The following is a 13,486-nucleotide window of genomic DNA, read 5'->3' on the forward strand; positions in this document are numbered from 1 at the left end:
TAGTGACAGTTATTCAATATATTACAGACAGTTCGGTACAATGTGCCCTATTATAACCTTCAAAATATTTTCATTATTGCAATCATACAGTCATTTTATTTAGTGTTTTTATAAAGAATAATAATAATTTTTATTTAATAGCATATTCACTGGACATGAATTATTTATAGAATACTGCGAATTCGAAAACTGAGGTGTATTTAATAATATTATGAAGTTCGGTGTTAAAAGATACAAAGTATAATGTAATGTACACAAATTAATTGACAGCAGTTTAGATATTCTTTAAACAGAATATTATTTCTGAGTTGTAATTTTCTTTAACTTGCGTTAATTATCGACTTGTGTTCAGGTGGTATTGTATTTGCCAAAAAGATGCGATCACAAGGCTATGTGACCATGCTGGATCCTTTACAGGAAAACTTCGGGTCAAAAATGGGAGGACTGCTGTTTCTTCCCGCCCTTTGTGGAGAGATTTTTTGGTCAGCAGCTATTCTAGCAGCCCTTGGTACGTGAATTTCATAGCACCAATTGTATAGAGACGTGTATAAATATTTGCATTTTTCATTTCGCCTTATAGTAAACGATTTTATGAGATAATATCACTACACAACAAAGTTTTTGCTTCTTGAACAAATTTGGATTCAAATTTGCCCATCACGTACCGTTTCATCGAAATTTTCAGTTTTGTCATGTTCACCAGGACATTGCTACAATTAAAAAACGATATCAGGGCAACTGGAATCCGTCAATGCTTGCTGACTACTTTTGGACACTGCAACGTGATGCACCGGACATTGAATACAAACGAAAATCATGAGCAAAACACTTTTAATTATGTTGACCTTAATAGCGTATTAGAAACACAAACGCAATTAAATATGTTATTGCCGGTAAATAGTTAACTGTCTATTTCTCAGAGTTTCTACGTGATGAAGCAAAATCAAAACTATATTTGTGCATACCCACCAGGCACCTGTCACAATCAGCAAAAACTTTTCAGGAAGCAAAACTTTTCATAAATATTGTTGTGCAGTGTTATCAGTGATGACGAGAAAACCCACTTGTAGAGACATATATATGTTAAACCGACTGGTTTGGGTTGAGAAAATTTTTTTTATGTAGAGGAGCGAACAACGTTTCGACCTTCTTCGGTCATCGTCAGGTTCACAAAGAAAGAAAGAGGCAACTGACCGATAGCTGACCATATGTTTGAAGGTGGTTTATGTAACTGAGTATAGGAATGTAGATGGCGTGCTTAGATGTTGGATATATTTATTAATATAGGTATAAAGGTGTTCCTTTGTATTGATTTATTTTGAGTTGTTGTATAAGTAAGGCTTCTTTAATTTTGCGTTTGTTTATGTTTTTTTTTTATTTAGTATACGCTCCCTACATAAAATTTTTATCAACTCAAACCAGTAGTTTTTACACAGATAGTACGAGATAATTGTTACCATTCATGGTTTGAAAGAGTTTGCAGAAACTTATAGGAAAACATTTAACAAAATTACGTTTTGAAGTTTTTCCATACGAAACTGATTAAAGAGCGTATATTTAGGTGTATTTTCTGTTTTTAGGCGCCACCATTAGTGTGATTACCGAACTAAAAAGCAGTATATCCATCATTATATCTTGCTGCATTGCTGTTTTATACACATTTTTCGGTGGCTTGTATTCTGTTGCTTACACTGACATCATCCAGTTGTTCTGCATTTTCATTGGTTTGGTGAGTAAAGAAATTGTTTTAACTGGTTTACATAAATATATAGCTTGGACGGCAGGTGGTTTCTATTTGTTTATAATAGACTCATGACAGAAAAATTTAGAAAAATACATGTCCTTAAAGGAGATTTATTTTTCGAGATTACCAAAGTTTGAAAATGACTTTAATGCCAATGAATCTTTATTAATTGTGATATAAACCAGTTGTGATGAATACAGCGTTGTTCATATTCTAAGTGACGGTATTTATGTAATAGTAAGTATTGAATTTGAAGTGGTGAAGCCCCATTCATGAGGCGGGCGTTTCTTGCTTAAAACCTAACCGCATATTGTAAAGGAATTTTTTGAATGTAGGGTTATGACATTTCAGAAAAATTGAGCGTTAATTATATTTTTTATATCATCAAAGTTCATCATGTAGGATAGAAATGTATCAATAGATAGTTTTCAGTGTATTTTTCTGTTTAAAACCAGTACAACAAAGAGGACATTTTCTTGAGAGTTAGATGTTTTGCACAAAAACATTTGTTTTTTTTTTGCAAGTCGATTCAACATTTTTTTTGCATCATAAATGTTGCAAGATTATCTCATTGGAATGTATGTTTGATGGTTATATTTTATTTCTTTACAGTGGTTGTGTATCCCGTTCACTCTTTCACACGAAGCTGTTGGGACTCTAAGCTCGATTGACTTTGTAGGGTCAGTGAAACTGTCTGATGCTGGTATTAATGTGGACATATGGTTGTTGTTAATCTTTGGAGGCATACCTTGGCAGGTAGATAATTATGACTGTCCTCATATCTGATGGTGGTATATGTGTGAATATATGGTTGCTATTAATCTTTTGGGGCATACTTTAGCAGTTAGGTAATTGTAACTGCCCTCATGAAAAATCACGTTAAATACGTTGCAGTGGAATATATAGAAGTTAAGAAACAGAATTAGTGTCAGGTCTATAAATCAATAAGGAAATTGACGTTTCCAACACGCTTAGCAAGAGTAATAACAAATCATACCTATCTTTCTGGAACTGGTTTGAAATATTTTACGCCAACGGTTTTTTCAGTTACTTTTTAATTCGTAAACAGATATCTCTGTTATTAATTCTTTACGCTATCTGAATTCACTAGAGCCGTAGTGTATTGGTTTAACGCATTGTCGAATAGTCCAAAGATAACATAGTTTTCGATCACATGATGTCTTTTGAACGCGTTGGATCAACACGATATAGTCCTGTGGATCAGTAGCCAACATGGTCATAAGGAATCGATTCAAATAGCTATATATTGTTAAACATATATAACTTAGTGATATTTAGGACAATATCACTGGTGAGTTCGACAGCGAGTTGAGCCAATACTTCATCACCCTGCAGCAAATGGTAGCACTGAACTAATATGTTATGACCCTGTAGGTGGTAGCGTTGAACCAATACATTATGGCCCCACTGGCTATACTTTCACGTTAACAGTGCTGGACAGCTTACTTACAAAATTCCATGGTATCGACTTAGTTTTTGTCACATTCTTTTGTAAATATATGATAAGTTATTGGACTCGCTTATATCACTCATGTTTTAAAGTTTTGATTTTACAGTGAAGGTTTAATACAATTTGTGTGTATTTGGTCATATGATATTAGATTAAGATACAGTTTTTGATGTCAGTGGCATAAAAACCTCTTTTCACCATGAACTGCATCAAGTAACTAGTGACCTTTAAAAATTTTTGTTGCTGTTTCGGTCTCGATAAGAATTCGTGTATTCAGGGATGACCATTGCCTTTCCCTCTTACATCTTTTACACAAGTCTAGAAGGCTTTGATTGTTTTTCCCTTGGGTCACTGGTCTATACGCGTGTATGTAATAAAAAGTAATAAGAAACAAATTTTTAGAAGAACAATTGTTACCTTATTGTACAGTAAAAACAACAACAAAAACAGTTCAACCAATCACTGGCTAGGAAATTTGTCGTCTTTGTTTTGTATTAGACAAATCCTGATAAGGCCCCATAAGAGTTTATCAGTTGAAACAATCATATAACTCGTCACACTTAATCACGAAATGTTTTAATAGGACTAAACAAATAAAACGACATATAATTCTGGACTCTTCTCAGAAACTCGGTTTAGAAGTTACACTTGTTTCTCACCAAACATAGTTATTTTATAGTTCAAAGACTCTTTAAACGATGTATTTGAGCTATGTTTCTCAGGTGTACTTCCAACGGGTTTTGTCCGCTAAGAACGTGCTCAACGCTCAGATTATGTCCTATGTAGCTGCAGTGGGATGCATCGTGATGGCTATCCCAGCCGTATTGATTGGTTTCATCGCTAAAGCAACAGGTAAGGTTTCAGTATTGTAGTGCTTTCAAGTCTTGCTTCATGTACCAATCTAAAACACCGAAACTAAGGCATGAGGTAAATTTTCGTCAACATTAAAATTTGCTGTCTTTATTTCAATTGTTATATGCCTTTTGTAACTAAGACAACAAATGAAAAAAATGGCCGAGAATTCTTTCAAACTTTATCCCAATATTGAGACTGGCCATAGTTTTTAAGACAATCAGTAAGATAGCATAGGTTTGAAAGTCCTTCCAAAGTGAAACCAAATGTACAGATACTATCTTGTAGATTGCCATAATCATAATTAAAATAATGCACTGTTTTTGTTACTAGAAGGAACCATTGGTCTATGTCGTTAATGTGGCTATATTACGGTTTATTATCACTCTGCCAGTCTTACTTATTGTTTGTGTACATGTTACAATAAAATACGACTAGCTTGGAACAATCGGTGATTTGGTATTATTCTGCAAGAAACAATGACCTTAACAAGATTTTCATCTATACTTTACTAGAAGAAATTAACTTCAAATAAATGCTTCATTAAGTTGACATTAGTGTCACTTCATAAACTAAACTGTATTTCTGTACTTGTAATGTCCACGATTCGATCGTGGGTCTTCATAAAGGAAGTATGTTGCGTTATATACTCGAGTGAAGTCCTTCATCTTTAGATCTTTAATCGACTAAACCATTGAACGTTTTTCGAGATAGAAATCTGGCAAGCTAGATTAACTGGGTGTACTGGATATAGAAAATTCAATTTATCATATGGTCTTATTTTTTGGCATATCAGACTATTGGAAGTCAGTCGATATTACCGAGTCTTGTATGTATCAGAATACAAATTCAGCTGGTATGTTATAATTGATATTTCTCCTTTCTATTGAGCCTTTAGGTAATTCTATGTACGTTAATTGTGATACCACTGCGTTATAACTTCTGAATACTGTTCTGAATACATGCTGTTTACAGAATCTCTGTATCTTAACAGTTTCTTAGATATTTGAAATTTTGGTTATTTTGGGAAGTAGGCAGTTTGTAATGCCTGTATTTACATTGGGTGGTTCGAGTTACAGTTAAGGCATTTACCCAAATCTGTAAATTTCCTGTGATATATGAGTTACGTGCTTTAAATGGGAATTTATTATCTTCTTCTATCTTCATTGTAAGTTGTATCGTTATGTGTTGTCTGTTCATGTGGTTCATGAATTCAGTAATCTTTTCTGTATTACCACACAACTGCTCCGTCCCTGTTGGTTAAAGTGCACATCTCACGATGTTTGGAGCATTATTTTCAAAATTTTTAGTAAATAACATTTTTACTGCTTACGTCAATAAAATTGGTATCGAAACGTAATTTATAATTTAAATTTTAAAATTATATATGTTTTAATTTCCTAATTTAAAAGGAAATGTAAAGAAAAAATGTTAAGTATCACTTTTTGTGTGTCACTATAACATGTACAATTGTCTTATTGCTCGGTTTATAATTTATTACGCCAACCATACAACATGTACAAGTATATAACGAATTATAAACTCGAATTTGAGATATAGACAAGCTAAATATAAAATACGAACCCCCATTTCTATAATTTGCTGAGATATCAATATATTTAGCAAATCTACCAGAGTGGCTCCACCCTTCAAACCAATTACTTGAAAGTTCTTAACTAGTACCACGTACTACAAAGTAGCTCAAGTTTATAACCAAAAGAAAGAGAATTTTCTCCTATGTGTAATTCTGATGGTTGTTTATACACTTATAAAGACGAAAGAAAGTATTTTTTCTGAAACTGTATATATGTGATTAATAAGTCATTGGTCTGAATAGGAGTTGGATTTTCTTCAACCCACACACACTTAGAGACCTTACTAAATTACATAGATTTTGAGGATACTAATACTGTAATTTTCTTTATTTTTCAAGAGGTATTGTTTGAAGCCTATAGAAAATTATTATCTTTACACACCCCACTCGCAAGTCTAAATAAGGCGTAGTATAGTACCTATGCCTGAGTGCAGAACTTCGTAACACGGGTACGTACACGAAATCAATGTTTTTCGATGTATTTCTCATTTACTTTCTATGTTTTAGGAAATGTAACCAAAATTTAAACATTTATGAGTAAATAGTAATATGTATATTTGTAAACATGTAACATACGGCAGTCGAAATAGCCAGCTTTGGTAGGCCAATACATAGTTGTACCTACTGCTTTTGTGTTATTGTACTTGTCTAAACTGAGATAAATTTAAAACCACATTATGCCACATTCACAACTTTACAATTTTAAAACTTAGAGGTGGTAATCTTGATAAGTATGTGCCCAAATAACACTGTGCACATATGTTGCTAAGTTTGACAAACTTCAACTAGACGGGAAGTAGCACTGAAACACCTGCAATGTAAATGGATTGGCGATGCTCAGAACCTACAATGTTTGTCAGACCAGCACAGCTTTGAACCATATAATAAATGTTTTCACACAATCTAATAGCAATTTTATTATCTTTGGAAGCTTCTTTTGCAAGTGTTGTAGAAAACATAAGTCGCTTAGTCCAATATTGTGTTCTTGAAGCAAGGGCATTTACGAATGACACTTTTCTGTTTTGCACGCGCGTTCTTGCTATCGTGGGTGTTGCGTACAGGTACCGTGTGCAACGATGGGTTGAAACGTACGCTGAGACGGTCCGTGATGTTAACTTTATTTACAGTGGGTTTAACTTTAGGAGTTGCAAGTAAAATGAACACAGAACATTTATAAGATATGTTTAACAGTTGAAACTTTCATGGTACGTACTTTGAAACCTCGTGATTAAGAGGTTTTAAATTTTAAATCTCAGAATGAAAATCACTTTACTCTCGTACTAGTTAAAAATAATAGACAATTCACGAACAAATATTAATAAAAATATTTCATTAAGAAATCTGACTTTTAATGTGCAAAAGTATTGTAATGTTTACTACAAGTCTACCAACTTTTATGAAGATACAGTTAATACGTTAAAATTACCAGTATATAAACTGTAATGAGTAGAAATGGTTACGAGTTCGGTCGTCCCCCGCTGGTACAGCAAAAGTCTTCGAATTTACAATTTAAATCAGGGGTTTGATTCCCCTCAGTGGACTCAGCAGATAGCCTAATGTGGCTTTGTTTTATGACAACACACACACACACACATACGAATTTGGTCCGATGGGCCTCGGCAGTGTCGGTAAAGGTAATACATTCAATGTAGGCTGTTTTGCTGCACTATACTTCGAACATTATGTGAGCACGATTTATTTCTGATGATAAATCAAGCGTAGAGGGTTTACTAATGAGGACAGATACAATAAGAAGTTTGGTACAGTATTCAGTAATATTACTTGTGAGTCTGTACACATATGTTTGAGAGTGTTTATTTAATATAGCTTTTTAAAGGCTTCTTTGTTTCAGCTTAAATCTACGCAGTGGGCTTTCTAAGCTCTCTCCATGACGTGGAATTGAACCCCAAAATTTAGAGCCGAAAATTAGTATACTTACTGCTGACTCATGTTCGGACATGTTTATATACATTTGTTATACGCTGATTCGTGTAATTGTGGCATTTGTGATTTGCAGTACGAATTACACCTTTTGTTCAAACTAATATAACAGTAAAATAATAAATATGTTGAACAGTATCATATAAATATTTATTTTTAGGTTGCAATCAGTGAAATAACTGATTAATGAGTTCCAGTTTAACCAGTTAGTCAGTACGTTTCTGTAACGTCACGTTAGTTTTCAACTTGTTAAGTCTACCTCGAATCTTGACTAAACTCATTACAATAATCAATAACTGTATCAGCACCGTTAAAAGCATGTAATACTAAAGTTCGCTGATGTATTTATGTTATAATATTGGTTTTATTTAATAGCTTGGAACGAGACTGCTCTCGGTATGCCACTGTCACCAAATGACACTTCTTTGGTGCTCCCCCTCGTGTTACATTACCTTACTCCAACTGTCGTCTCATTTTTCGGGCTCGGTGCTGTTTCTGCTGCTGTTATGTCTTCGTCGGATTCCTCTATTCTCAGTGCCAGTTCTTTGTTTTCTAGAAACGTTTACAAGCTCATATTTCGGCAGCAAGTAAGATATCTAACATAAAGTTAGCTTTTTTTAATGGTGTGCCATTTGAATATAGGTTTCTACAACCATAAGTCACACACAATGTTTCCATATCTTTTTTATTGTGTCAACTAAATATTATTGAGGGTTTTTTTTGTTCAATTTCGGAATAATCTTTTCAATTTTCGTGTTTTAACTAGTCAAATAAATTATTTATTATCAAGATGACCACGAATTTTGGAAAGTCGGATAAAAATATTCCACCCACCCATCATATTTTACAGTTATAATCTGCAAGCTCACACAAACCGTGATACTTAGCTATACCGTTTATTGGTAAACCTCAACAGAATTTTGGTCAGTCACTCTATGTTGGGCCCAGCATAACCAGGTGGTTAGGGCACTCGACTCGTAATCTGAGGATCGCGGGTACGAATCTCGTCACACCAAACATGGTCGCCCTTTCTGCCGTGGAGGCATTATAAGGTTACGGTCAATCCTACTATTCGTTGTTAAAAGAGTAGCTCAAGAGTTGGCGGTAGGTGTTGATGACTAGCTGCCTTTCCTCTAGTCTTCCACTGCTAAATTAGAGACGGCTAGCGCAGATAGCCCTCGTGTAGCTTTTCACGAAATTCAAAATCAAACAAACAAACATTATGTTATTTTACCTTAGATAATTAAATAATTTATTATACTTCAAGATAAATTAGATTGTAAATAAAAAATGCAATGTTCTTGTTTGAAGATATTTTCTCTGGTACAATAATCTAACGAGCTTTATAAAAATTATTTACTCTTTATAACGAGATTACAAGATAAAATAATAATAATTAATTGGATTTATCAAAAATAATTGAAATATTAATGTGTTTTATGTGTGCAGGTCCTAAAAAACTGGAATTTTTGCTTAGAAGGTCAGGGAAAAATGATTGGAAGGATTTTGATCATTCTAAATACGTTTATTTCACTGCCGTTTGTCACATGTAATTTGTTTTTAAATATGATTTTGTATAGATTAAAATAATATCCATATGAATATGGCGCTGCTTTTTCTTTTAATGATAATTATGTAATAGAAATCACAATATTTTCGGATAATATTAAATTTAAATTATAAATATTTTTTCTTCACAGGCGTCAGAACGAGAAATAGTATGGGTTACTAGAGTTTCTATTTTGGTAATTGGAAGCTTAGCTACAGCCATGGCACTGACGGTAAAGTCCATCTACGGCCTTTGGTACCTATCATCTGACCTTGTATTCGTTATCCTGTTTCCTCAGTTGCTGTGTGTTGTCCATCTCAAAAGGTACTGCAACACCTACGGGTCACTGAGTGCTTTTGTTGTTGGACTTTTGCTTCGAGCTCTCGGTGGAGAGAGTATTCTTGGACTAGAACCAGTCATCCATTACCCATTCTTCAGTGAAACCAGTGGGCAGCGCTTTCCTTTTAGAACTTTGTCTATGTTGGCCAGTCTAATAACTTTAATGGCAGTATCAGGCATCACAAAGTGGATATTTAAAATGAACTATCTTCCAGCCAAACTAGATATCTTCCACTGTGTGACTAATATTCAAGAAAATATTATCAAAGTGCAGAAGCCGCAAGATGGCACAGTGTCTGTCCTACATCCAGTTAAGAAGGAAACATACAAGAAGGACATGAATAAAAGTTTTACCACAGTTATGAATCGTAGCAGCACAGAACTACTAAACAACTCAACTTATTCTGGTAACATTGAGAAAAATAATTCATCCACGCAAGAACGAAAGCATAGAGGCTTTGATGATACTGCGTTTTGAAGCATTAGGACAGGGTACATGATTTGTGTAGTTTGTAATACCAAATAATGTCGTATATAAACAGCCTACCAATAAGTAAACAGACACCTTTTCATAAATAATGCTGTTTTATAAAATAAACATGAAACAAAGGTACAAAAGGTTATCATTGGTATTTATCTAATGGCCTCGTTAAATATTTACAAGATCTGAAATCTGGGTCTGTGTGATTACACCCAACCCCAAACGACGAACTCGTTGGTTGTTTGAGACGCTTTAGCTATTAATTATCCGAAATGGACAATGCTTTCATGATAAGGTTCACACAAGGTGATTGGTCTGATCTGAATGATTCAAAATGGACCATACTTTCTTGATAAGGTATACAACAGGTGATTGGTCTGACCTGAATGATTCAAAATGGACCATACTTTCTTGATAAGGTATACAACAGGTGATTGGTCTGATCTGAATGATTCAAAATGGACCATACTTTCTTGATAAGGTATACAACAGGTGATTGGCTTGATCTGAATGATTCAAAATAGACCATACTTTCTTGATAAGGTATACAACAGGTGATTGGCCTGATCTGAATGATTCAAAATGGACCATACTTTCATGATAAGGTACACCAGGTGATTGGCCTGATCTGAATGATTCAAAATGGACCATACTTTCTTGATAAGGTTCACACCAGGTGATTGGCCTGATCTGAATGATTCAAAATGGACCATACTTTCTTGATAAGGTACACACCAGGTGATTGGTCTGATCTGAATGATTCAAAATGGACCATACGTTCTTGATAAGGTACACAACAGGTGATTGTTCTGATCTGAATGATTCAAAATGGATCATACTTTCATGATAAGGTTCACACCAGGTGATTGTCCTGGCCACACAATAGAGTAATAACATTCTCATTCTTCATATCGTCGTTATTTGATTCAGGCTGAGCACATAGGAACAACTATCTTGCATAGAAAGGCTGCCTCTCCTATACGTCGGTTATTGATATAGACAGAGGGCATGCATTTCTTGAGAACTGTGATGTATCGAATACCACCTGCCCAAATGGCACCCCCACACCATAACAGAAGTACCGCCATAATCCTTAGGGGATTGAAAATAGTTCAACGATAGTTTCTTGAAGGAAAAGCGCCAAACCAAGTGTGACCACCACCCAAAAGTTTGTAAATGTGGATTCGCCAGAAAAAAAAATGTGTCAAAAGGCATGATGGAGTGAAGCACTGGTGGTTCTATCTGTTGTCGACGTGTGTTATTGACTGAGATGAGGAGTGATTTTTTTTACTACAAAACAATGAGAACAGTCTGTTGGTTTTAGGCCGTAATGGGACTAGGACCGTGTCGTCACCATAATTACTGTGAACAGCAGAATTTAAAATTACCTGCTGAACTTTAGCCACGCTCCCCTATCGAGTCATAGCTTGTTGCATGGTGTCTTTATTGAGTTATTACAGTGTTTATACGTCAGTATTACTTAAATAAGACTTCTTAGAGATAGCCGATTTGTATTCTTGGAGTGCCTATTTACTTGTTGGTAGATTATGTATGTGTCGTAAATTTTGTTGTCACATTCTGAGTTGTCAGGGATGAATTCTTAGTAAAAAATATCAAATCAACCGGGCTAAGTGATATTGTTTTCTTTCTCGAGAACCTTAAAGAGAAGTGGCATTTGTTATAACTAAAGACTTGGAGCAGTGCTGTACTTTAATTGTAATTATATGTTAATGTGAAACTAATATACATGTGTAAAACATAAGTGAAGACAAAGACGCGTTAATTTTCGTCGTTGAATGTTGTGATCGACAAAAAAAATAAGTGCTAGTAAAGTCGTCATCTTAAAGTTCGTAGAAGTATTTATAAATCAATCGCACCTCTAAGATCCGGTCTGGCCAAGTAGTTGGGGCACTCGATTCGTAATCTGAGGGTTGTGGGTTCGAATCCCCGTCACACCAAAACATGCTCGCCCCTTTTAATCGTGGGGGTATACAATGCTACGCTTAATTCAGTGGTAAAAGAATAGCCTAAGAATTTGCCGGTCGGCGGTGATGACTAACTGTTTTCGCTTTAGTCTCACTACTAAATTAGGGATGGCTTTGCGGGAAATTAAAAACACAGACATCAAAACTCTAAATAATAAGAAATTACAATGTAGAAAAAGTTCCAGCTTGCTTTTTGGTTAAGTGAACATCATAGTACATATGTGTCAAATACACGTAACAGCAGTTACACATCTTTCAAAGGTATTACATTCTTATACAATTGGTAATAAGAAAAGACAAGTGATACAATATCGATAGATTTCGCGTCTTCAAATTCATTTTTAGTTAGATATTAAGTGGAATAGAAAAGAAGTGACATTTTCCAAAGAAGTAGAATGGAGTACATTTCATTGCAACAACTTATTTATTATTATTTTGTATATGTGCTCACTCACGAGCTGAGGAGATAGTTAAATGTGATCTTATATAAAGGATCAAACTAATATTTACAATGGACATGTAAAAATAAATAAATTTCAAAGTATGACGCAATGATTACTGCTTTTATCATCTTCTGGTGAATGGTGACATAAACAGTTTTGCTACTCTTCCAGTCTTTATGAGAGATATCCATGGCCTTGTTTTTTTTAATATTTAGCGCAACGCTACACGAGGACTATCTGGTCTTGCCATCCCTATTTAGCAGTGTAAGACTAGAGGGAAGACAATTTCTTATCATCACCCACCGCCAACTCTCAGGCTACTCTTTTTTTAAACGAATAGTGGGATTAACCGACACTTTGCAACGCCCCCACGGCTGAAATGGTGAGCATGTTTGGTGTGACGGGGATTCGAAGCCACGACCTCAGATTACGAGACGTGTGCCTTAACCACCTGGCCATGCCAGGCCTGACTGGAATTGGAATTCATTTTGTTTGTTTGTTCGATGTTAAGCATGAAGCTACCAAATGAAATAAATGTGATCTGCCACCAGGGGTATGGTTTGTTTGTTTTGAATTTCGCGTAAAGCTACTCGAGGGCTATCTGCGGTAGCCATCCCTAATTTAGCAGTGTAAGACTAGAGAAAAGGAACCTAGTCATCACCACCCACCGCCAACTCGTGGGCTACTCTTTTACTAACGAATAGTGGGATTGACCGTCACTTTATAACGATCCACGGCTGAAAGGGCAAGTATATTTGATGTGACCGGGATTCGAACCCGCGAACTTGGGATTAGGAGTCGAACGCCTTAACACAATTGGGCAGGCCGGAACCCAGGGGTATGGGAAACCGTTCGTAGCATTGTAGGTCCGCAGATATCTCGTTATGCTACTGGAGTCCTTGAAATTTGTTTCCGGAATAATAATTTTAGAATAAGAACTTAAACAGTTTCCGGAACGGAAAGATATCACTACTATTCCCTTGTTGTTGTTGTTGTTTTAAATTCTCACAGAAACGATATTTAATCAAATAGCATAAAACTGCACAGTCTTATAAAACAGAATTTAGTTTTAGATTTTAAAACATGC

General features: G+C 35.0%; 1 protein-coding gene across 6 annotated transcripts in view; it reads left to right on the forward strand.

The window, feature by feature from the left end:
- The window catches only part of LOC143254357 (high-affinity choline transporter 1-like), a 47,073-nt gene extending 35,480 nt beyond the window's left edge, over positions 1-11,593 (forward strand). For all 6 annotated transcript variants that reach the window (XM_076509417.1, XM_076509414.1, XM_076509412.1 and 3 more), the window contains exons 4-9: positions 353-508; positions 1,581-1,729; positions 2,357-2,500; positions 3,938-4,067; positions 7,978-8,189; positions 9,303-11,593. In XM_076509417.1, coding sequence (XP_076365532.1) covers positions 353-508; positions 1,581-1,729; positions 2,357-2,500; positions 3,938-4,067; positions 7,978-8,189; positions 9,303-9,968 — 1,457 coding nt within the window. In that variant the 3' untranslated portion in view covers positions 9,969-11,593. The remainder of the gene's footprint in view (positions 1-352; positions 509-1,580; positions 1,730-2,356; positions 2,501-3,937; positions 4,068-7,977; positions 8,190-9,302) is intronic.
- The last annotated feature ends 1,893 nt before the right edge of the window (positions 11,594-13,486 follow it).

This window comes from Tachypleus tridentatus, chromosome 6 (assembly GCF_004210375.1).
Source record: "Tachypleus tridentatus isolate NWPU-2018 chromosome 6, ASM421037v1, whole genome shotgun sequence".
Taxonomy (NCBI): domain Eukaryota; kingdom Metazoa; phylum Arthropoda; class Merostomata; order Xiphosura; family Limulidae; genus Tachypleus; species Tachypleus tridentatus.